General features: G+C 51.3%; 2 protein-coding genes across 6 annotated transcripts in view; one reads left to right on the top strand and one right to left on the bottom strand.

Moving 5' to 3' along the window:
• The window catches only part of STIM1 (stromal interaction molecule 1), a 194465-nt gene extending 191682 nt beyond the window's left edge, over positions 1 to 2783 (bottom strand). For all 4 annotated transcript variants that reach the window (XM_082661253.1, XM_082661254.1, XM_082661251.1 and 1 more), the window contains exon 1: positions 2046 to 2783. In XM_082661253.1, coding sequence (XP_082517379.1) covers positions 2046 to 2184 — 139 coding nt within the window. In that variant the 5' untranslated portion in view covers positions 2185 to 2783. The remainder of the gene's footprint in view (positions 1 to 2045) is intronic.
• Positions 2784 to 12923: 10140 nt separating this feature from the next.
• On the top strand, positions 12924 to 25299 carry RHOG (ras homolog family member G). 2 transcript variants are annotated; one of them, XM_082660231.1, is made up of 2 exons: positions 12924 to 13015; positions 24072 to 25299. In XM_082660231.1, exon 2 carries the CDS (start codon positions 24140 to 24142, stop codon positions 24713 to 24715), a length of 576 nt encoding a protein of 191 aa, XP_082516357.1. In that variant the 5' UTR covers positions 12924 to 13015; positions 24072 to 24139; the 3' UTR covers positions 24716 to 25299. The 2 variants fall into 2 exon arrangements, with proteins under 2 accessions (XP_082516357.1, XP_082516356.1); XM_082660230.1 differs by lacking the exon at positions 12924 to 13015 and adding an exon at positions 13360 to 13429.
• Positions 25300 to 25401: the final 102 nt, after the last annotated feature.

The raw sequence follows: 25401 nt of genomic DNA, 5'->3' as shown, positions 1-25401 counted from the left end.
TTCTAATAGAGCAATTGCGAGACTATGGGAAAAACAGCTGTGTAAAATACAAACTTTAGAGAACATACAAATTGACTAGATATGTTGAGTCTGATTTAGAAAAGTGGAAGCTTTAAGGGTAAGTAAAACTCCTGTGTTCTGAGGATACAGAGGGACTGGAAAGGCTACAAGAGTTCCTGGCTGTGTAGACAGCTCCTCACCAAATCCTTTAGAAGAGCCCCGTCCATGAGCCCAGTCCACCTCTTTGCAAAAATGAGTTCTTATCTGAGTCAAAGTCCCAGACAGGCCCAAGGTGATAACCTACCAGAACAACAGTGCTGGGGCCTCCAGGTTACCACAAACTATAGTCATTCCCAGCACCTAGGGTCTCTGAGATTTCCTCCCTGGGCTTCAATATTACTGTGACAATAGAAACTAATTTCTGAACTGAGAGGAAGAAAAGACCAAAAGAGAAGCCTAAGTAGTATAATCAACACAGCCAAGCCTCTAAAATATGTTGTGTGGAGGGCTGTCTCCATAAGCTCAAGCCAGGGGCTGCTTACGAGGGATGCTGGAGTGCCTCTTACCTATGGCATGTACAAACACACAAATCTTCCTGACAGCTAGATAATGCCTAAATTCAAAACTTCATCTCTTTTAGCACTGTGTCTAAAATAAAGAACACTTCCTCCCCCCCAAAAGAAAATTCATTTTATGTCAGGCACTCATATTTTAGGGTGAAAAAAGGACGTATTATCAGTTACAAACAGGGATGTCACTGGGACAGCAGAGATGCTCCTCAGGTCTTCTGCACAGTTTGACCTACATCTGCCTTCATAGCCCAATGACAGCCAAGCTTTGAGCTAGGGTTCAGGGGCCAAGGAGACACTGTATGGAGAAACAGGATTAATATGCAAGAAGGACCTATCTTCAAAGCAACAGCCTAGGTGCCATGCTTGTACATAGGGCAACCCTGGCCTCACTTGGAAGCCAACCCTTGGGGTACCTGCAGTCACACCCAGCCCAGTCAAGGAATTTAAAAGGGGGTTTCCTAAGAAAGGGTCTAGCACCAAAGCCAGCCTCTGGATCCATCCATGAAACTTCCTGGCCACCATGATTTACGCTTCCTTTTCCTCCTTGTATCAACAGGTATTCACTGAGGCGTCCCCTCACTTGAGCTTGCCCAGCCGTAGAAAGAACCCAGCTATAAACTCTCCTCATTCTGCATCTCACTACTTTGGGCAGATCACAGTGACCGGGTGAGAGAAACAGGGATCAAAAACTGAATACCTCTAAGCCTTGTGTAAAACAACTGCATTTTAAAAGTGCTCTTTCTTCTGCAACAATACCAGGGCTCCTACTGTTTGACAAGCCTCCATAAGTGCATAGGAAAAACCAGGACAGATCAAAAATATTGTACAATTCCTACCCTCATCAGTCAGAAGAAACAGAATAAGTCAACAAGTGGTCCCAGGAATTACATCATGCCCATGTCAACAAAAGGCCATTTAACTCCCTGGTGGTAAATAGGATTCCATCTAAGGAACTGCCTTGATATTTCAAATGGGCACAGCTAGAAGACAGCAGATTACCTAAGGGAAGGGAGAGAATAGGGTCCCCACGCTCATTGGAATAGAAAGGCACACCTCGACACTAAGTTAGAGAGTAATAGAGTTGGCCCAGTCCTGACTCTTCCTACCCAACCCAAGTAGCCTCAGCCTCCCCTGTGCTGCCAAGTGCTGAAACTGGCCAAGAGCAACAGACTTATCATCTGCCCAGGGCATCAGTCCAGACAAGTAGTCATGAGAAGGGGTCTTGACTTGCTGATCTGAAAGGCCAAGGTGCCCCAAAAGCAAAGCTCTTTCCACTGCCAACAAAAGATATCCTGAGGAGGGATGAGGAAAGTTGTTCAAGAGAGACAAAGACATTAGAAGGGAAAGAACTCTTTGGACTACTAAGAACAGGCAGTGCCATGTGTGGGTCTGCCATCAATCGCAGGTGTATAAACCTAGGGTTCGACTTCCCCACTTGGGCAACTCAGTTCTTGTCCGTGGCCAAGGCCTTACCTGCTACAGTGGACTCCTCAGAACTGGCCCCCGAGCCGGTTCCCGTCGTCTTCTCGCTGTGGCTTTGGCTGAGGCTCTGGCCGTGATGCAGGAGAAGCCCCCAGAGGAGCCACAGGGCAAGACGGGCGCACACATCCATGACTCCAGGTCTCAGTCAACATGCGCCTGATGTAGACTCCTCAGGATCCCAGAGGCAAAGCTGGGAGCCCGGGAGTGCAGCTGACGGTCCTGGAACCCCAGGCAAGATGCCCTCGAGGTGCCGCAGCTGTCCAGCCACCCGTGAGTCTGCCTCCTCAGACAGCCAAAGGTCAAGTGCTCCAAGTTTGGGCGCGGGAGGAGGGCCGGCGCCTCGGGTCCAACAGTGGGTCCGCCGGAGCTGCGACGGCCTGAGTACCCGGTCGGCTCGGGCCGCTTCCGGAGAGTTTGGACAGGGTGGCCGCGGAGCCGGTGTCAGCTCCGCAGCCGGCTACACCCCTGCCGGAGGGGGCGGGCGGGCGGGACCTCCAGCGGGCACCGGAGTGGGGGAGGGAAAGAAGGGAGGGAAGGAGGGGGGCACCTGGCCTCGCACCGCCGAGAATCGGCGAGGGGCACAGGTTCGGGAAGGGCGTGCGACTTCCAGGCCCCCGCGGGCGCAGGCGGCTCGGGGATCCCAGGCCTCCTAGGCCGAGGTCAGTGCTCCCGCCCAGTCCCGTGCCCAGGCGGCCGGCGGTGCCCAGGTTCAGCAGGCGGACGCGCACGGGCCAGGCCCGGGACAGAGGCTCCCCGGCGAGCGGGCGGGAGGCGCGGGGCGGGCCCGGGGCGGGCGGGGGCGTGCTCTCCCGCAGGCCCGCCCCGCGCCGCCCGGCCCCCAGCGAAGCCCGAGCCCGCCCCAGCGCCCGGCTTACCCCGGAATAACCTGTTAGAGACAGCCGCCCGGCACCCCCAGACCCCGGAGGGCTCTCCCGGCTCTCGGCCCGCTCTAGTCTCCGCCAGGACCCCTCTCCCCAGCCAAGGGTCGGGTCCCGGCCTCCCTTTCCCCCACGAGAGCCCCTCCCGCACTAACAGCCCGCGAACGAGCGGGCGGGCCCCTGACACGCAGTCGCTCAGGTAACCCAGGCCTGCGGCGGCAGCGACGATGACAGTAGCTGCCCTGCCCGATCTCCGGGCCTCGGTGCTGCTCCACTCGCCCAAGCTCTAGAGCTGGTCAGGGCAAAGACCCTCGGTACCACGACTGCCGCCCGGGGCTGCCTGAGGCGACAACTGCCCAGCCCGGTTCGGCCGGGGGGCCCATTGCCAGCCCCCCACTCCAGGCCGGTATCCCAGGCTCCGCCCTCCCCGCCGCGCCTTGCAACCAATCCGCTTCCGCCTCTCTGCAGCTTAGGAACCCTCGCGCTTCGTCACCCGTGTGCAGCGGCCCCTGGCGGGCAAATCTGGGCGCTGCGAACAGGGCCCGAGCTCGTTGGGAGGCCCTGCCCCTTTGCAGAGGATTGAGGAATAGAGCTAGGACCCGCCCCGGGGGAGGCCCATTAGGGCCTGCTAGTGGTTTCGGAGGAAATGATGCCAGAAAATACACGAAGCGTCCAAACCACTGTAGGTAAAATTGCCCTACACATACCGTAAGTCTTGGCTAAATGACCCCATCTGCCTACCTGACGCCCCCTCCCCGCCTCATCCAAGCTAAGTCGGATGCCCTCCCTTAACTCTCACAGCCCGTTTTCCTAACCCCCCCTCCAAATACCCTCCCCTCTGAGGTTTTTGCGGGTAGGGCCTGTGGCTGGTTCCTCCCTGCATCTCACTCTCCCAGCTCTCTGTGTGGCTTGGGGGTGTTAGCGACTTGAGAATGAGTGCCCCCATAAAGAGGGAGTTGAGCCTGGGCCTCCTTCAACAGAGCCTGCACTTCCTGTTCTCAAGTGTGCTGTCAGCAAATCTTTACTGAAACCTGCTCTGTGCCCTACCCTGTCCTTGGCACCTGAGGCAGAGGAAGGGATTAGGCCTCGTCCCCACTCTGACAGTGCTAAGCCAGCTACCTGTTCTGAGCAAGGCTTCTGAAGACCGGGAACACGGATTTGCCCAATAGCTGCCTGGCTTAAGGGTTAGGCTGTCGATATAAAAACACACGTCTGACGTCATCTACTACCACTCTTCCCACTCTCTTATTAAACGTCAGTCGCACTGGCCTTCTTTAAGTTTCTCAAACACATGGAACATCAGCCACCTCCCGGCCCTTGTATCGGCTGTTGCTTCTACCTGAAACCGTCTCCCCTCCTGGCCTCCCCATCAACTCCCTCGTATGGCTGGCCTCTCATTCTTCCAGATGCAGTTCAAGATCTCAGAAAATCCTACTCTGACTGCCACCTCAGGTCCACAATTGGACCATACTCATATCTGCCTTCCCCCGCCCCATAGGATTGTGACTTTTCAGAGGTCAGGGACTGTGCCTTATTCATCTCTGGGAAATGGCCATCCAGCCATAGGCCCTGTACATCGTAAGTGCTCAATAAAAGCTGGTTGACATGAGTTAATTCATTTGATCATGCAAATATTTATTGAGTAACAACTGTGTTGCTGGGAAATTGGCCCTAACAGAAGATGAGCCCCTGATCTAGGTTCTACTAGACCTACACTCGGAACCAGGAGTCTGAAATTCAAATGGAAAATGGGAAAATAGCTAATATTATTGAGAGAAGTAGGTGCGAGTAATAGGGAGTGGTAGGGACTGGGGCACACTGGTAAGCAGGCAAGAAGGTGAACTCAGTATTGCTGGATCATCTTTAAGAGAAGATGGGAATCTGGACTTTTAAATGATGTAGCCCCTTTATCAACACAGACCTACTGTATAGCACAGGGAGCTCAATATTCTGTAATAACCTATATGGGGAAAGAATCTGAAAAATAATGGATATATGTATATGTATAACTGAACCACTTTGCTGTACACCTAAAACTAACACAACATTGTAAATCAGCTATACCCCAATATAAAATAAAAATTAAATTTTAAAAATAAATTTTTTTTGATGTTGGGGGTAAGAGTTTTTATTAATTAATTTATCTATTTTTGCTGTGTTGCGTCTTCGTTTCTGTGCGAGGGCTTTCTCTAGTTGTGGCAAGCGGGGGCCGCTCTTCATCGCGGTGCGCAGGCCTCTCACTATCGCGGCCTCTCTTGTTGCGGAGCACAGGCTCCAGATGCGCAGGCTCAGTAGTTGTGGCTCACGGGCCTAATTGCTCCGCGGCATGTGGGATCCTCCCAGACCAGGGCTCGAACCCGTGTCCCTTGCATTAGCAGGCAGATTCTCAACCACTGCGCCACCAGAGAAGCCAAAAAAATAAATTTAAAAAAATCAAAACAGAAAAAAAAATGATATAGCCCTTTAAAAATGATATAGCCCTACATCTATAGCATAAATTGATCACTCAGACTACAAGTTTGTAATTTCTGCCTAAGCCAACCCACCTGCCTGTGTACTCATTTGTCAAAGAGAACACACAAGAAAAAAGAAAAATAAATCATGCTTAATACAACCTCCTTTATACTCAAGTGCATCTTTCTCTTAGCTACCATGTGAGTTCTTTGGGGGTATGGTTGCAAAACCCATGTGGTACAAAGAGCCTGGGTCTTGGAGACAGGAAGCAAGGGTCTATTACCAATTCACACCAAGACCTTGAAACTCTCAGAGACTGCTGCATTTCCTGTGAGGCTAAAATGGTCTCCAGGAACTAAAAACAGAATTACCATATGCTGCAACAATTCCACTTCTGGGCGTATGCCAAAAAAAATTGAAAGCAGGGTCTCAAAGAGATATCTGTACACCCATATTCATAACAACACTCTTCACAATAGCCAAACGCAACCCAAGTAAGTGTCCACGGATGGATGACTATATAAACAAACTGTGACAAATATATATATATATATATATATATATATGCAATGGAATATTATTCGGCCTTTAAAAGGAAGGAAATTCTCCATGCTACACATGAATGAACCTCAAGGACATTATGCTAAGTGAAATAAGTTGGTCACAAAAGGACAAATACTGTATGATTCCACTTATATAAGGTTCCTAGAGTAGTGAAATTCATAGAGACAGAAAGCAGGATAGTGGTCACCAGGGGCTGGGGGGAGAAGAGGATAGGGAATTGTTTAGTGGATATGGTTTCCATTTTGCAAGATGAAAAGAGTTCTGGAAACTGGTTGCAAAACAATGTGAATGTACTTAATACACTTAAAATGTAAATTTTATATTATGTGTATTTTACCACAGTTAAAAATAAAAGTAAAAATAAATGGTGTCTGGGAGCAAAAGCCATGGCCTGGACATTAGGAGAAACATTCTTGTCTCATCTCTGCCTCCAAGATCATGATGTGACATCAGAAAAGCCAGTGCCCCTCTGGATCTGAGTCTCCCCAACTATAGGATGGGTTAGGACCAGATTATTGATCCAGTTCAGCTTTAATATTCTATAAGGTAGGAAAATCCTGAGACCTCGTGGATCTTCCTGGATCAGAAGCTGTGACTCTCACCTCAGTAGACCCTAGATTGGGTCCTCATGTAAGTGTAGCCTCTGCAAGAAGCCCTCACCACATTGTGTCTCAGGAGGAAATTGAGAGCTTGGTTTTGTTTTGTTTTTTTCATCTCTGTGTCTTTTTGAAACCTATACACCAAGCCTTTACTGTGTGCCAGGAATATCTCCCTTGCATCACTCTTAGGGCCTTGCTCCTAATAGATAATCTGCAGATGTTGGTTAAATCAAACCGGATTAACAATTCTTACGCCTCTATTCTACTATTTGCAAGAGCTTTCACATCTATTATCTTATCTCTCTCTCACAAAACCTCTGCTAGATAAGTCAGAGACTATACTTATTTTACAGATGAGGAAACTGAGCCTAAGAAGAAGTGACAACCACATCAAGTTCTCTTTCTCCTCTGGGATTTCCTCCCTATCCTTCAAGTCTCAGTTCAAGTGATACAAATCAGCCATACCTTGATCACTGATGACAGCATAGCATGAACCAAAAGTTATGATTAGTCAAAAAAAAAAAAAAGAGCCAGCTCAAAAGTCACCTCCCTTCTTTTCCCACCTTCCCTGACTTACCCTGTCTCTCCAGTCTCCTGCTACTCTAAGTACCTTAGAGTACTTATATAACTGAATTATGATTATCCAATAAGTATTTATCTTCCCCATTAGCTCCTGAGTTTATCAAGGACTTCATTTCTTTTTTTTCTGTTTTTTTAATTTTTTGGCCCCATGGCACATTATGTGGAATCTTAGTTCCCCAACCAGGAATCAAACCCACACCCCCTGCATTGGAAGCGTGGAGTCTTAACCGCTGGACCACCAGAGAAGTCCCAGGACTTCTTTTCATTTATTTATTTATTTATTTTTTGCGGTACACAGGCCTCTCACTGTTGTGGACTCTCCCGTTGTGGAGCACAGGCTCCGGACGCGCAGGCTCAGCGGCCATGGCTCACGGGCCCAGCTGCTCCGCAACATGTGGGATCTTCCCAGACCAGGGCACGAACCCGTGTCCCCTGTATCGGCAGGCGGACTCTCAACCACTGTGCCACCAGGGAAGCCCCTTTTCATTTATCTTTGTATTCTCCCAAGATAGGACTGTACCCAGTACAGAGATGGTACTCAGTAAGAGTAAACGAATGAACGATGAGTGTTCTGTACAGCAGCTTAGCTGTCCTTTCTCTCACAGGGTTTCTGATTACCAACAGCTTTCATTTGGAAAGTGAGAGAATCTTCAAGAGAATCTTCAGTAGAAGTGTACTAAAAGAGTCCGAAATCTCCTGCTCAGAAAAGTTTAGGAATCTGTAAGTTTAGGCTGTGTTATCAGTGGTGCTCCCTGGTGTCCAAAAATGGCAAGTACAGCTATCACTAAGAGTCTGGCTGTGTACAGAATGAGGAGAGAAAACTTGGCTTGTAACAACTCTTCCCAGGCTAGCTTCACAAAGAGAATCATCTTCCTTTCCAGAATCAGTTCTAGAATCTCACGGCCAATGTTCGTTCATTCAACATCTACCAAGCCCCTGTTTGTAACAACCCAGTTCCTACCCTCAAAGAGCTCAATTTTTCGGGGAAATATATAGATGAAGAGTAATTAGAACGTGTTGATAATGTCTTGAGAGAAATTGGTACAGGGGCAAGTGAAGGAGCACAGAGGAGGAACAAGTAACTGCCTAAAACAGTCAGAGAGGCTGTGCATACGGATTGAGGGAGGAGGACGGGTTCTGGAATTATACTGCCTAGATTCACATCGTGGCTCTGCTGTGTGACTCTGGGCAAACCAAGCTGCTCCTGGAATGTACCAGGGCTGAAGAAAGAGGAATTTCCCAGAGGGAGTATGCCAGATGACCTGGGTACCACCCAGTTTGGAGAAGCTCAAAGAGGCAAAGGTGTCCTGGAGGCAAACAGGACAACTACTGTTCTGCCTGTCTGGGAGGAGGGACCCTCCAGAAGGATTGGGCATGTGCTTGGTCCCCCTTCCCTCCATTCAGTTATTTCCTCAGGGGGAATCAGGAACAATTGGTCCGAGGATGCGACTCTAGAACTTTGTTTCATTTGTCACTTCCCCTGTTTGTTCTTTCTGCTATCTCCTGTATTACCCATCACCTTCTCATTTCATGAAATGAGACATTGGGCTTATCTTTGGGAGTAGCAATAAGGGGAATAATGAGCAGGAGACTCGTATTTCCGCTCAGGCAGCCTGAAAGAGGGAAGGCCAGGGGATCAAGAGGAGAACCAAGACGGCTGAGTCCCTGGAGCCACATGAGAGAAAAAGAAGAACTCAGATTTAGGGTTAGCTTGAAGAGGCTGGGACTGGGACTGAGCAGAAAACCCTGTGGGCCACTGGTGAGCCATAGGAGCTGGAGCTCAGTGAGGACCAGGCTGGGAAGACCCGTTTGGAAAACACCAGGGCAGGGGTGAGATCAATTCAGGGCCTTTCTCCTCCCCCTCTCTGTCTTCATCCTGCTCTTTCAGGGGAACTGAGTCAGCTTTAGCATTTGATCTTGAGAAAGAGGGAAGAATTATCAGGGAGAAAAACTTGAAAACAACATGAGTACATGCAGAAGTAAATGTTTATTAATTGTACCCTGGGCAATCTGCTAGACACTCAGCTTGCTTATCTCACTGAATCCTCGCAATCCCACAAAGCACACAGTATTGTCATTCTGATTTTAAAATGAAAGTAAATGCCTCTGTTGTACGCTTTTATAGCACTCTGTACTTTTGTATCATTACCTGTTTAAGATTTATCTCCCTTTCTAGTTACATCAGGATAGGGGCTTGCTTTTGTTTTCACCACTGCATCATTGGCATGTGACACTATGCTTGGCCGAGAGGTTTTCGATAAATATGTGTTTAAGGAATGAATAAGAGAGGTCATGTGACTTGTCAAAAGCCACAATGTAAGTGGTACGACCAGGATTTGAATCCTGGACCGTCTGGCTCCAGAACCTGTCTCTGATCTCTCTATTCTACCCCTACCAAGTGCTTTCATATATTCTCTCATTTCTAAATGTCCTAGCTCAGTGACCTTTTCTCTCAGCTGCTTGTGAACACAAATGTACACTGCCAAGAACTCACCTATTCAGGGAAAGCAAGTGAGAGAAACAGTCCATCTGGAGTTGTGTCCTCTTCCTACCCTCTTCATCTCACCACCTTCTTCCTCCAAGAAGCCTTTGCAGACAGCCCCACCTGTCTACCTGTCTCCTTCTCCTCTGGCCTTATTGGCCCTTCCTATGCCTGTGCCATAAAAGTGGCTCCAAGTCACCTGGTCTCTGATGTTTCCATACATATTAGTGCTTTATTAGGGCAATTTTATTCTGCTAATATACTGAAGGCAAATATACTGCAGGCAAGTATATTCTGCAATATACTGAAGGCCTGCCTGTGCCAGGCCCAGTGGTTGGACACAGAGATGAACCAGACACCACCTCAAATGACTTACACTTAGTGGAGAAGGCAGACATTAGGCACAGATACAATTAACTGGAGCACAAAGCAAGATGACCTAAATGGTATTAAAGAACTATGAGCAATATGTTACATGCATAAACCTTAATTACTTAATGATTATTTTTAAGTGTGTATCATAGAAGGTCACAGCTCAAAAGTATCATCTGGTTCAACTCCTTGCTTTCCGGTGGAGGAGTCTGAGACCCAGAGAAAGGCCAGGCCTCGTCTAAAGTCTCACAAGCCAGTCTGGCTGAGCCAAGACTAGACTTTGGGTCTTCTGAAGCCCAGCCGAGGGCCCTTTCCTCCTCTGCTAGTAGTTTCATATGCAACAGTCCCATACCCCATCAGACCATGACATCCTCAAGGCCAAGTCAGGTTCTCCCGCCTAAGCAAGCTGAACCAGGGTCAGGCATGTCCAAGACCAAGGCCTCAGGAAATGCAGTCACCCCAGACTACCAATCCAGCCTTTTGGTCTACCGCACCTATTTTTACCACTATGCTTCTAAAATGATTTTCAAATATTTTTGCAGAAAACTTTTTTTTTTAAAGAGCCTTTTACCCAGAACACTAGTATATAAATCAGATAAAAGTGAACCAATTCCAGTTGAAGGAAAGGAAGGCCAGAGCCCCACTATTTTCCCACCCTCAAGTCCTGGGAAGGGAACTTTAGGAACACAGTTCAAAAACCTTTGTTCTGGGACACAATTTTTTTTTTAACATCTTTATTGGAGTATAATTGCTTTACAATGGTGTGTTAGTTTCTGCTGTATAACAAAGTGAATCAGCCAAACATATACGTATAACCCCATATCTCCTCCCTCTTGCACCTCCCTCCCACCCTCCCTATCCCACCCCTCTAGGTGGACACAAAGCACTGAGCTGATCTCCCTGTGCTATGCGGCTGCTTCCCACTAGCTATTTTACATTTAGTAGTGTATATATGTCCATGCCACTCTCTCACTTCATGGGACAATTTTTAATGGCTTCATAGAAGCCATTTTAGTATATGGTCCTCCACTGAACCCTGTCTTTAATGGAAACTCACAATCCTTTCTTCATCATCAAATGGCAAACACCAGCCATGTGCTCCCACTAGAGTACGGAGGGGAATCTGATTTTCCCCTTGTCTTTCCTTGTTTCCTCGTCTCCACACAGAGGAGTATGTCCCAAGTGCTGTGGGGAGGGAGGAGAGAGACCCAAACTCTGCCTGGAGGATCTGGGGAAGCTTGAGCAGAAGGATCATGGAGAATGAATTCATCTACTCAATCATTTACCAGCCTGAATCTGATAGAGACTTTAATATTCTGTTCCACACCATACCCACTAGCTACATGAACCATCAAGCATTTGAAATGTGTCTAGTCAAAATTCAAACGTACTCTAAGTGTAAAACATACACCAGATTTCAGACTTAGTACAAAAAAAGAATGTAGACTATCCTATTCTTTTTGTTTTGTTTTTTTGCGGTACACGGGCCTCTCACTGTTGTGGCCTCTCCCGTTGCGGAGCACAGGCTCCAGACGCGCAGGCTCAGCGGCCATGGCTCACGGGCCCAGCCGCTCCGCGGCATGTGGGATCTTCCCGGACCGGGGCACGAACCCGTGTCCCCTGCTTTGCCAGGCGGACTCTCAACCACTGCGCCACCAGGGAAGCCCCTCCTATTCATTTTTATAAGCACTAATTTTATACAGATTCATGCTGAAGTTGAATGATTATATTTTGCATATGTTGGGCTAAGTAAAATATATTATTAACATTAAATTTTACCTGTTTCTTTTTATTTATTTATTTGCTGCACGGCTGTGGGATCTTAGTTCCCCAACCAGTGATCGAACCCGTGCCCCCTGCAATGGAGGGGTGGAGTCCTAACCACTGGACCGCCAGGGAAATCCTTCGTTTTACTTTTAAAAAAAAATGTCATCACTAGGAAGTTTTAAGTTGCATATGTGGCTTACAATATATTTCCACTAGACAGCACTAGGAGACTACCAAGTGCATGGCAGAGGTGGTGTGTGTGCATGCATGTGTGCGCGCGTGCGAGTGTCATTGGAGGCAGTGGTCCATCACCGCCAGATTGTGAAAGACTGAGTCGATTTCGCCCGGCAGTCAATACAGGAAAGAGGCGGAAAGAATAGAATGCACAAAGACCCAAAGATGTGGGCTGGCACACTGTGTTTTGGGAACTCATTCTTACAGTAGTATGATTTTTAAAAAGAAGAGGAAAAGAAGTATTTGTTGAGTGTTTACTTTGAACCAGGTATTGGCAGCAGACCTTTTACATCCATTCTCATCTTCACAACTACAGGATGAAGGGGAAGTTACTCTATTTTGCCAAAGACAGAATGGAGGTTCAGAAAGGTTGGACTATTTATTCTCGGAGTTGTTCTTCCTCTTTATCTGGAAAGCCTCTTGGAGACAGGGAGCCTTTCGTTAATGCCTGTTCTCCTCCACAGCACCTAGCTCTGCACGCAGCTCTGCACGTGGTAGGCACTCAGAAAGTTTGTGATGAACGAAGGATATCCTTTCTCAAGTCAGAGCTCCACGCGCAAGGCCAGGGAGCAGAAGCACCAGAGGGCGCCCACGAGTCCGCCCACCCGCCGGTCCCCAGAGCCCCGGCAAGATTCAGGACTGGGTGCGGCCCTTCTGTCCCAAGCAGTTGAGCGCCCCAGCGAGAAGAGGGTGCGAGGGGAGCCCCACGTCCTGGCTCCGCCCCACCCCCCTCCCCAGAGCCCAGGCGCGCGGAGCCGCCGGGTGCGGAACAACGACACGACATCCTGTTTTTGGGGCCCGCGGTTCCGCCTGCGCCTCTGCTGATCTTGTCTTTCCCCGGGTGCTGACGCCAGCTCTCCTTCCCCCAGTCTCCGCACCCTTCCCAGGGGTCTGGGGCCTTCCCACTGCTGAATCACCGCCACCCCGCACTCCCCCGGGGCTCGGGGCAGAGGTGGGGACTGCCCCGCCGGACCTATTCTGGCCAACCCCCAGCCTGGGCCATCGCTCGATCCCTGGGCTTGACTGAAGGTACCAGGCCTAGGGGCGCCTGTTCACAGCATCTTACCGCAGGGGTTGGTGGGGGCCAGATAGGGGGAGGGGGGACAAAAGCCAAGCGCCTAGGCTAGGGCCTCTGCTGGGGTGGAGGTGGCAAGAAGGGGACTGGGAGGACTGACCTTAAGGGCCTCAGAGGTAAAGGGCTGGGGTGGGGGAGCCCAGTACCCGGCCCGGGACCCACCCGCTGGGGGCGACCAGGACGTGGGGGGGTGAACCGGCCGGCGGACTTCCTTGTCGAGCCCCGCCCCGCCCCGCCCCCGCGCCCTGCCCCGCCCCGCCGGCCGGCCCGCCCCCCCCACTTCCTCCGGCCTCCTGCTCTCACTTCCTTCTCCAGCCCCGACCCGCTGCCGCCGCCCCCCAGCTCCCCCGCGGCGGGGAGGGCACCAGGTGAGGCCTGGCTCCGGCCGGCAGGCTGGGGGTCCGTGGGAGGGGAGCCTGCCCGGCCCCGGACTGGACGCGGCCGCGGGCCCGGGAAGTTTGGCTGCGGGAGGCCGCGGCGGGAGGTGCTCGGCTCGCTTCAAGTTGGGCGGGCGCGGCCGGCCGGGCGGGGCGGGGACGGGCCACTGCAAGCCGGCGGCGGTTCGGGGACTGTGGGTTCCTGTACCAAGGGCGGCGGTACCGGCCCCCGGGAGCCGCGAGGAACTCCTGAGGTTGGAGGGTCTCCCGCTCCGAGAGAAAAGTCTCTGAGTGGAAGAGCTTAGGGCTGGGAGATGGGACTCAGAGGTGGGGTGCCCCCAGGAGTTGCAGGGGGCTGTTACGAAGTGTGTTGAGAGGAAGGGGCCTCTGGGCTAGAGAAGGCGCTCCCGCTGCTTTGGCAGTTGTGACACTTGTGAGGTAGAGAGAGAGGCTGTCTGTTGCCTCTGAAGCCCGAGGCTGCGGAGAAAGAGCTCCTTCCCTGGAAGATCGAAGCTGGTCCAGACCCACAGCCGCAGCCTGCAACCTAAGGGTCCTCTGCGCTCAGGCGGAGGGTGGGGGAGCCCCCCGACCCCAATCCTTCTCTCTTTATGTCTGTTTTTCTGAGGCCCAACTTCTCCATCCCTGGAACAGAGCAACAGGTATTTTAATGAGCAGACATCGGCTGTGCCTCGCTGCTTAGTGCCTGGCTTTGTCTTTGCTGGGTAAACTGAGGAAGGAAGGGACCTGGTCTTGCCCTGTGACTAGAAGTGAAAGGACTCTTATTCAGAGGTACTGATAGTCCTTGAGGAGATGGCATCAGGAGAGCAGGACTTGAGGAGAGCAGGACTGGTTTCAGGAGATGGAGAGAACAGGGCTTCTGGGAGGCAGCACGAGGCTCTAGCCTTGGAAGATGATCAGGAGCCATCTCCTGGTCTTCCCCCCGCCCCCCGTCCCCTTTATTAGTCCCTGAACTCTACATGTTCTCATTCTGTCTTCCTCCATTCCTTCTTCAGATTCCATCAGACTTCAGACACGAACCCTCCGTTACTCTCTTCTTGCGTTCTCTTCAGTCCCTTCTCCCCCCCCACAGTCATGCCTGGGCCCTGACCTCTCACCTACCCTGCTTCTCTGTCCATCTCTGTCCTCTCCCAGTGGCCTTCCCCCTCCCTTCCGTGCCCAGCTTCTGGCTCCTGCACACACATCCACCCTCTGTTTCTTCTATCTCCCCTCATTCCTCTGGATCCCTCTCTTCTCCTTTCCTTTCTGCCACTTATCTCCAGCTTTGGGGAGGCTTTTCAGACCTCCCTAGTTCAGAGAGGCAGGCTGCAGCCTCCCCTTGGTAGAGGTGATGAAAGGGCTGGAAAACCGCTGTATATGTGTATGTGCATGCAAGTGTCTGCATGTCCACATCTTTATCTTTTGGAGACAAAATAACTGCCCTCAGCCTTGTGAGGGCGCAGAGCAGGGGAAGCCAGCAGAATGAAGGGAACCTGCAGTGGGTGAGGTTGTGGTTAGGTAGGAGGAAGCAGTCTGTAGCAGTCAGGGTATCAGGGTAGAGTGACACAGGAATAGGTCTGGTGAGAGAGGCCGTGGGAAATCAAAATCCCCCAGACCCTTGGGTGCTTGATCAAGAGGCCAGGCCTGGAAGCTGGGGGACAGCCTAAAGGTCCCTGACTCCAGTGCTCACTGGTTCCAGCACCACCTTGTGGGGACAATGGGACCAGGTCAACTAGGTGTGATGGAAGGAAAGGGAGGGGTAAAGGCAGGATTCTGGAGGGAAGACTATAGCTGGTCTAAGTTCAGTCTTAACTGTGGTAGTTCCAGTTCAGGAAAAAAAGAAGGGTATGAGGCAAAGGTGTCTGCCCCCTCTTTCCTGCTGCCTTCCAAGGCCTGCGCAGGCCAGATTCCCATGTGCCCAGGGCTGCATCAAGGCCTTGGTGACCAGGAGCTCTCTGGAGTTCTGCTCACCCCTCTGCCTTCACACATCCTTAACATGCCCCCCTCACCTAGGACCCTATTCCCTCTCTTTCGGGAATTTCTTGCAAGTCTAACTGTATTCCAGCCTGGCTCTATAAGCTCTTGCTGTTCCCATTCTAGAGCTCCTTCTTTAAGCCTTTGGGATGCATGCTGAGAGATCCTGTTTCTCTCTACCTCCTCAAGTCTACTCTATTCATTTCTGTCCACTAGAAGAAAAGAGAAGTGGAGGGGAGCAAGTGCTATTTTTTATGGGATTCCCAAGCACAGCTAGATTTAAGGACTATCCCTGTTCCCCATTCTGTCCTCTTTCCTTCTCACCGTTGTCCCTCTCCCATGGATTGTCCCTTCCTCCACACTCCTGTCTCTGCTACTCTGATTCTGGGAGGTACAGGGGGGTTTGGCCCCAGCAGGAAATCCCAGGGACCTACATAAAAATCCCAGCTCAGGGAAGGATATGTATGCAAGGCACTTTCCCAGCATCAGGGCTCAGTAAAAAACCACCCAGGAGTCCTGACTCCCCACCCGCCAAACCAGTACTTATTTTAGATAACTGAGCAACCCACAGGACTCTAAGAGTGAAGACAGGATGGATGAGACGGGTTCTCCCAGGCAAGATGTGGCCCCACTGGAGGTTTGAGCTAATTGCATGAAATTCACTGCTGGAAAAATATAACCAGGGTGGGAGGAATCTAAGTGGGGAAATATTTTGTGGGGGGATGAGGGTGGGGGATATGTGTCTGCTATATCCCTCAAGGGAGGCTGCCCTTGAGGTCTTGGCTAAAGAAATATGGTCAAGGTCTTGACATGAACAGAAGTGGCTGATACAAGATTGTCACAGATCCTGGTTGAGAATACGGAGAGTTGTTTCTGGCAAGATACTAAGGCAGTTGAGGTGGCTGGTGTGAGCTTTTAGGGGGTAATAAGCAGGAAGATTTGAGAGGTTGTGGCTGTAGCGAGACAGTTGAGAAGATATAAGAATGAGGGTAGCAGGGCAACTGTGAAGATGTGGTCCCCGACTGAAGACCCCTCTCCATACAGAGTATAGACCCATTAGTGGTGAGGCTTGTAGGGTTCTTTGAGGAGGGAAACCAAAGACAAAGCCTGGGCCGCCTCCCCAGAACAGATCGGTTTTCCTGTCCAGGGTCCAGCTTCCTCTTTTGTCCTCATGTCATGGGGGGAGGGCATCTCCCCAGGAGCTGAGCCTAGAGGAGGCTCTCCTCGGCTAGTTCAGGGTGGCTGTCTGTCCAGTAATGTCAGTTCTAAATCATGGATGCCCCGGCATGGGCTAGGCATGAGGCCCTGGAAGCAAAACGGGCTCAGACACCAACCTGGCCCCTTTGGCCCATTTCCTGAAGGGATAAACCATGGTAGGGTCATCCTGAATGAGGTCAGAGAGATGGGCCCATTCCCAGGCTGGAGGTCAGGAGACCCAGGTCCTTGTCCTGGATTTGCTCGCAACCCTCTGTATAACCCTAGTCAGCTTTGTCTCTTGTGGCTCAGCTTCAAGATTAAGAAGTTGCCTATCAATACTTCCAAAGAACATACAGAATACTGATGGCTCTGACTCTCTTTCCCTCAAGAGGCTCCTCATAGCTGTGCCCCTGACTCTGGACCCAGCCTTGAACAGGTCTAAGTATCTGTCTGGGACAAGTGCTGTGGCCCCTTTCCCCAAAGCACAAGAGAAGAGGGCAGAGAGTGTCAAGGATTTTGCAAGGGCTCAGCAATGTGGGGGGTTACCCGGTGCCCTGCTCCAGCTCTGCCCCAACTGACAGTGGAAAATAGATGCCGGAGTTTCCTCCCTGATGTTTTTTTCCCTTGTGGAAACCCCCTCAGATCTGGGGCGGGGTTCAAGGGACTGGGCAGCCCTGGGTCTCTCTGTGGGTGTTTTCAGGTGGGGGAGGCAGGATTGGGAGGATGGCACTTCTGTACAGCCTCGTGCGAAGTGAGCAAAGGCAAAGGAAGTGCCACTTCAGGGGCCTTTCATGGGGCCCCAGGACTGCTGAGCTGCTGTTAGGTGGGGAGGAGGAAGGCAGAAGGAAGCAAGTGTTGGGCCTTCCTCTGTGCTGCCTGATGGGGGAGGGGCAGCCTCCTTAGCTCCCCCAGCCAGAGCTGCCCTAACCCTGGGACTTACTGTGTGTGGAGCATCTCAGGTGCTGGGACACCGAGAGAAGAAGGAAGGGAACTGGGACTGAGTGAAAGGGTCCCAGCCTCCCACAGCCCTCCCAGCTATAGCTGTCTTGTTTCCTCCTCCTCTCCAGTCCCTAGTGGGTAAAGTCAACTCGCTCCGTCTCTTACCCTATCCGTGGAGTGCAGGATCCTCTGCAGGGGCTGAAGGGTGGAGAATGGCAAGAGGTGGAGAATTCTCCAGTGTGAATTTTTTTTTAAGGCTGGGAACTAGGCTGTCTTGGGTTCTGCCCCTGCTAATGAGAGAAGGGGAAGAAAAAGAGAGACTCAGCCCTTGGCCTGGTCCCAGCCCCACGCTGACCTCATGTCTCCCCCAGCTTCCTCCTCCTAGCCCAGCTGCAGCCTCTTTGAGCCTCTTCGTACCATCTCTCCTCCACTCCTCCCTTCAAAACAAACAGACAGACTGGCAGAGCTTCTGATGCTGTTTCTAACACTAACCATGACCATGACCCTGACCCTGACCCTGGCCTCGTCCTTGACCAATCCTGGTCTTCAGATATCCCCAGTCCTTAGCCTCATCAGGACCACTTTTCCTACGCATCTTCCTCATCACCACTGGGCTAGAGCTATGCCTGCTCCACCCCTCTCACCCTTCCAGTTGAGGACAAGACAATCTAGCCAATGTGTTCATTACTCTGAATTGTACTCCTCAGGGGGAGGAAGTTAGTTACCTTTGTCTGATGTCTCCTGGGCATGGAGGCTCTTCCTTGTTCCCAGAGTCAAAATCTGAATTGATGAGGGAGGAGATGTGTGTCAGTCTGCAGCTTTTGCTCAGCTCTCTGCTGGGCTTCTGGAAGTAAGCAGGACAGATTTCCCTCCTCATGAGGCATCCTGTTAAGTTCAGCACAGTGAACCATAATAACAGTGCTGGGGAAGGTAGGGCAGAAGAAGGGGTGGCTGTGGTGTCCTGGAGAAGCTGGGGAATGGAGCTGGGCCCTAAAGGACTGGGAGGCTGTGGGGTAGGGTGCGGGGGTGGGGGCAGGAAGCAGAATTCCAGGAAGAGGAGCTCCCATGTGCAAAGACATGAAGGACAGATTGTGTTCATTCAGCTTTTTACTGACAGCCACTGTGTGCTGTGCTCAGCCTGGGGAGACAGATCAGCCGGGACCTTGCCCTCTAGGTCCTCCCAGTCTAGTGACAAGAGATAAGATTCAGATCAGCTTCCACGTGACTAAGATAATGCACTTGTGAAAAAATGGGACCAGACCATGGATGGGATAAGTCATTTGTGACTTGGGTGATTTACAAAACTTCCCTGAAGGAGGTGGCAATGATGCTTGGCTCTGGAGGACCAATTGGGGGATCCTTTGAGGCAACTGGAGTCTTCTGGGCTGCTGGGTGGGGGGTTGAAGGATGGAAATGGAGGAGAAATACTGGATTCCCACCGGGACAGTGAATATGGCTGCTTGATGTGTTTTGGGAAAGAGAATGTAGAGGCTGCTTGTAGAGAGGATCAGGGTGATGTGGCCAGAGCTTAGGATCAGAATACCCAGAGTGATGGATTACAGTCAGAATGAGTTTCAGCGAGGGCTGCAAAAGGGGATCCCCCGTGTCAGGGAGGCAGATTAGAAGGCTGTAGTAAGTTCCTATTGCCTCCACACTCCCCCATCTCTTCGGGCCTATTCCTCCCCTCCTCCACTCCCAGTTGGGACACTTCCCCTGCTATTATGGCCACAGAGATCTGGCAATCAGGAGATCTGGCAATCAGGCAATCCACTGCTTCCTTTTCCTCCCTCATTCTGGGCCTGCCTGGGCCACACCCAAGACCAGGCCCCACTGGGTACAAGCTGGGCTCTGGGGACTACACTCAGGGTGAGCCCCATGGGCTGTGCTCCCTGCGGGAACCAGGTCCAGCTGCTACTGGGAGGAAAGATTTTCCTATCCCAGTCAAAGCTTTTGGCTGCTATTGCTGTCCAAAAAGATTCAGCATTGCAGTTTTGACTGGGGGGGTATCAGCCCAGTTCTGAGCTTCTGACCTGTCTATCCAGATCTCAGTAACACAGACAGAAGCAAGCAGGTCAGAAGTTCTATACTTAGCTTTTCTGTAGGGGAGTCGAGAAGCTCAAGCTTCAGTATTGCTCGGGTTTGGGGGGGCATCCACAAGCTAAGGAACTTATGTATGACTACTGGAGAAGGAGAGTCACACAGAGCCAAAGAAGGATTTAAAGGGTGGCCATACTGTGGAAGTTCAAAGAAAGGAGAATTCAGTAGCCTCGTGGGACCATGAGACTTAAGCTAGGCTTTGAGTCAGGAAGATTTGAGAGGGGAGAAGGAATGGCAGCAGAGAGAACAACAAGAGTAAAAGTTCAGAGGCCAGAATGATCCTGGCTTGTTTACACAGGACAATGTAGACCCCTCTGGAGCAGGGAACTCACATTGCCGAGTACCTGCTTTATATATATACATTGTGCATTAACTCACTTCATCCGTTTAACAACCTTATAAGGTTGGTACTATTACCTAGCTCATCGTGGCAGAACTAGGATTTAAACCCAGGTCTATCTGACTCCAAAACCCCTGCCAGATTATGAAGAATTCTGAATGCCAAGATGAAGGACCAGGCATGATCTGAATTAAGCTGGGAATCGAAAGCCAGAACAAGTCATTGTAATATGGTTAATACTATACCAATCTGCAAATATTATTTATTTACTAAACAAAAGTTCTTTTCTTTAAAAAAAAAAAAAAAAGTGACTTGGTGAATAAGCCACAGTCGATCCCCAACCCCAGGCAAGCCACTCTCCTTGTGTGGCCTCCTGCAGCGTTGACCGTCCCTTTTTCCTGCGTGGTACAGGCTAGACCCTACCTTTTAGCATGCGCCCTCCTTAAATGAGCTGTGGGAACTTACTTGACCCAGTTCAGGCCATAGGATTTCAGAGAAAAGAGTTGTCCTGGGAGAGAGGATAAGGGTCTGAACTAGACCTGAAGAGGGAGAATTGGGCTGCCGCCACCACTCAGACACCTGCGTACTCAATGATTCCTGCCTCTTGGTATGAAAGACTTTGCTTTTGCCACCTTCTCTGTGCACCCCACTTCTGAATTTAGAAAGCACATTCATTCCTGTGCTCAGGATCCTCACTGCTGTCCTTTGAGACAGGGAGGGCAAGTTTTATCATGCCTGTTGTACAGTTGAAGAAACTGAGGTTCCAGGAAGGGAAGTGACTTACTTGCTCAAGGTCACAAAGTCAGCTGTTAAGGGGTAACTTGGAGGCTCTGTGACACATTGAGGAAAACATAGGACTTTGGATTGCAAAACTGGGGTCTGTGTTAAAAAACTGGCATCTGTGTTAGCTCCCGTGCTGACTAGCTATGTGACGTTGGGTTATTTTAACTGCTCTGGGTTTGTTTCCTTACCTGTAAATAGGAATAGTACCAATGAGTTGTTATAAGGATCAAAACAATGTAATATGATCTATATTGTGATCTATAAAGGGTTGTACCTTGTGAGGACTTTTAATCAAGTGGCAGAGTGGGCAGGTGAACCCAGGAGGTCAGATTCAGGTGCCGGTGCTCTTGGCCCTATACTATACTGCCTCTGCCCTGCTTGTTTCTGGACACTACCTCACTCGTGATCCTTTTCCGGTGGTGTCAGTCCCTGTTCCCTTGCCAGCCCGGAAGCTTCCCTCTCCCTCCTCGCTCCTTTGAGGGCTGATTTACTGATTGCTGGTTGATAACCCCTCCCTAGAAAGCTGCCTGGAGCCAGCTGTACTTTCAGTCTCTTGGGCCTTGTGACTGCCGGCCAGAGTTCCCTCCTTGCCTTCCTGCCTGGGCCAGCCCAGTGCTGGGCTTGAGGGGGAAGAGTTCCCCGTCACACTGCCATGCCCACTCCCCTGCTTTGTGTGGAACTGAGGATTTACAGGCCTAGGAGTTGTGCTTTCGAGATGCTGGGGTCTCCTGGAAAATCCAGTGGACACAAGTAATGGCACCAACACCCACCACCCCAAGATGCTGTCTCTTCTCCCCCAAGGAAGAAGCCACAGTATCCTGAGATGAATGTGGCCTGACTTGACCCCACATGCTGAGGTCTTAACGCATTTGCTTGACTGATCAGCCCTCCCACCCCCATCCAGTGCTCCTGCGGGCCTTTCCTATCCCCATCGTCCTATCTCCTGCTCCCAGATTCCTTAATGTCTCACCTCATCCACTTAGTACCCTTGCACAGGCTTTTTTCTCTCCAGTTCATGGGTTGGGAAACTGAGTCTCAGAGAGGGTAAGTGCCTCATGCTTGGTTACAGTGAGTCAGCAGCAGAGCAGAGCTGGGGCTAGGACTTAGGTTAGTTCTCTTGACTCCCAATCCCAAATTCTCTACTGCCCTAGAGGGTCCTTATTTTCTTCCTGGATCCATACCCCAAGGCTCTGTATCCTCTCTCCTGAGGTTGAACACACACACTTACTCATGCAAATAAGGTGGAAATATTTTTAATGTGAACCAGAGAGGCAACCTCATAGAATGAACTCATTTCCCTCCCAGCTGGTCCCAGGGGAAGCTGGGGCCTGGGAGGGAGCTGGGACCAAGCCCTGGATCCTCTGCAGGTTCCACACCATGGAGTTCCTTTTCCACTTCCCAGTGGCGGATTCTCCCTCCCTCTCCCAACGTGATTTTTGAGGCTTTGGAACCAGTGGTTGAGAGGTCAGGCTGGGAGGTAAGAGGTTGTCAGACCAGGGTGCAGTCTTGCTGTGTATAAAGTGAAATGGAGAAAATGGGCCAGTGGTGAAGGTGCTGGGGTGGAGCGGGGGATACTTAAGAGCTCTGGGTGTGTCTGAAACAGGACTATCCCCTTCCAGGGAGCAGGGGCCTGGTCGTGAGAGAGTAGCAGGGAAAGGAAGTCACATACTAGCTAGAAAAAGTCCCCCATGGCTGAGAGGAAGTAGCCAATTAGAGGAGGACCCCTGCCACAGCAGTATAAATAATCACAGGGTTTCCGGAAGCTCTGTTCTTTTCCACAACTCAGAAGAGCAGTTCCTCACCTGAAGGCCCTGTGAGCTGCCCAGGTGACCAGGGTGATGGCTGGAGCTAGGACTCCTCTGAAACTCACCCCACTGATGATTACAGCAGCTTATTTATTTGGCACTTCCTGTGTGCCACGCCTCATGCCAAACACTTTCTACATGTTAGCTCATTTCATACTCTGACCAACTCTAACCCAATAGGCAAGATTATCCCCATCTTACAGATGAGAAAATTTGAGGCTCAGGAAACTTAAATGTGTTGCCCGAGATCATACATGACTAGTTGGTGGAGCTGTGATTAGAATCCCTGACCAGTCTGATTCCAGCATGTCTTCTCAGTGATAGTGCTTTAATGGCACTGTGTTCTCTACCCAAGAGTCTGGAAGCCCCTCAAGTTCTTCAGAGGCACAGCCCATGGTCTCAGGAAAGGGACAGAAGATTAAGGGGGAAAATCAAGTTTTTGTCTTACTCTTCTGTTCATCCCTTCTGGCTGGGCTTGGAGGATCTGCCTCACCCTACCTTGAGAGAAGATGCAGACATCTGGGAGCCACAGCCTCTGCCTCATTCATCATTACACACACAGATTCCAGACCGAATTCCAGCCCTGGCTCGGTCTCCAGTGTTCTCCTACACTGAGTTGCCAGCCTGGGTATGTGTGGCCAGATAGGGTTTCCCATGCTTCCAAGAATGATGGGGTAAGCTCTCCTTCCTTTTCCCCATCCCCAGGGTACCCTGGATTGAGACAGGGCAACTGTCTAGAGAATTGTGCCCCTACTCAGCAGGTTTCTCATTGCACCTTTTGGTTTGCGTTCAGTAGCCAAGATGTCAGGTTTGGAGTTGAAGCATAAGTGCACTAGGCAGGGTGTGGGCCCTGAGTTGGGAGAGGCTCCACCCATGGCTGCAACTCAGAGTGACCTGGGACAGCTGCCTTGTGCTAGAAGCCCTCTCCAGTCTACTCGGTGGGAGGGGTCCATATCTGACAGAGGATCTGGCAGATCCCTACAAATGCGCACCCTCCTTTTGCGTCTATACTTCCCGGAGGAAAAATAAAAGTAGCTAATACTTATTGAATGCTTATTATGACCAGGCACTGTTCTAAATGCTTTACGTGAGTTAACTCATATAATCCTCACAACAACCCAATGAAGTAGGTATTATTTTATCCCCATTTTACAGATTAGAAAAATGAGACATAGAGAGGTTAAGTAATTTGTTTAGGGTCATACATCTAGGAGATAGGAGAACCAGATTTTGACCTTTGTCAGTCTGGCATCAGAACGTTTGTGCTTTGCATAATATATTACACCTTAGTGCCAGCCTCTTTATCACTGAGCATCTTTGTGTGGTCTCAGGGCCTCTCTCCCATTTCGTGTCTGTCTCTCTGAGGTCTGTCTTGATGGGATTGCAGGATGGTGTTCAGGTTAAAAGAACTGGAGCTGGTTTCCCTCTGTATGCCCCCATCCTTTCTTCCCAGTGGATACAGTCCTCCCTAACCAAGAGTATCCCTCTCATCTGTCCATAGGTCACTGCATCCAGAGGGGCCCGGAAGGGGAAGGAGGCATAGCCTCCACCACAGCAGCTGCACCCGCCATGCAGAGCATCAAGTGTGTGGTGGTAGGCGATGGGGCTGTGGGCAAGACGTGCCTGCTCATCTGCTACACAACCAACGCCTTTCCCAAGGAGTACATCCCCACAGTGTTCGACAATTATAGCGCCCAGAGTGCCGTTGACGGGCGCACAGTGAACCTGAACCTGTGGGACACAGCGGGCCAGGAGGAGTACGACCGCCTCCGCACACTCTCCTACCCTCAGACCAACGTGTTTGTCATCTGTTTCTCCATTGCCAGTCCGCCCTCCTATGAGAATGTGCGGCACAAGTGGCATCCAGAGGTGTGCCACCACTGCCCCGACGTGCCCATCCTCCTGGTGGGCACCAAGAAGGACCTGAGAGCCCAGCCTGACACCCTACGGCGCCTGAAGGAGCAGGGCCAGGCACCCATCACACCGCAGCAGGGCCAGGCGCTGGCCAAGCAGATCCACGCTGTGCGCTACCTCGAGTGCTCAGCCCTGCAGCAGGACGGCGTCAAGGAAGTGTTTGCTGAGGCTGTCCGGGCCGTGCTCAACCCCACGCCCGTCAAACGTGGGCGGTCCTGCATCCTCTTGTGACCCTGGCACTCAGCTTGGAGGCTGCCCCTGCCCCGCCACCAGTTGTGCCTTTGTGCCTTGGCGCCTTGTCTGCCCCCAGCTGTGCCTTAAGGACTAATTCTGGCACCCCTTGCCAAGGGGGCTCCCTGAATGCCTTTTTCTCCTTGAGGAGGCCCACGGAGAAAGGGGCTTTGGGCCCTGCCCCACTCTGCTTGGGAACACCAGGTATGCTCAAGAGCTCACCCAGGCCAAGGCCGGACCCCTCCCCAAGAAGCCAACCCAGTGCCTCCTCCCCACTTTCCCCTACTGACCAGTTGATCCAGCTTTCCACACAGATGTTGCTGCCTATTGTGGTGCCTTCTCTCAGGTTAGGAGCTCTCAGCCATCCCTAACCTCTCCCTCGCTGCTCTTCAAATTGCCCCCACCCCCCAAGATGCTCTCTCCCCTCCCCAGAGAAGGAGCCACAGACTCCTAAGAAGATGAATGTGCCCTAACCTACCCCCATGTGCCCAGGCCTTACGCATCCGCTGACTGACTCAGCCCCACCCCCACCCCCTCTGGGCTCCTGGGGGCCCCTCCTACCCCCATCAGCATCAATAAAACCTCCTGTCTCCAGTGGCGCTGGCTCCTCCCTGTGTGCTGGGCATTGGGGGGTTGGGCAGGGGCCGGGCATGGGCTAGGGCTCCCCAGAGACTGGGAGCCTTTTG

Source organism: Grampus griseus, assembly GCF_964374135.1.
Source record: "Grampus griseus genome assembly, chromosome: 8".
Lineage (NCBI taxonomy): Eukaryota > Metazoa > Chordata > Mammalia > Artiodactyla > Delphinidae > Grampus > Grampus griseus.
This window is presented reverse-complemented; position numbering and strand designations above follow the sequence as displayed.

What these genes read in the sequence shown, in the direction of transcription:
- RHOG (XM_082660231.1), top strand. Translation starts at nt 24,140, where the DNA reads ATGCAGAGCATCAAGTGTGTGGTGGTAGGCGATGGGGCTGTGGGCAAG.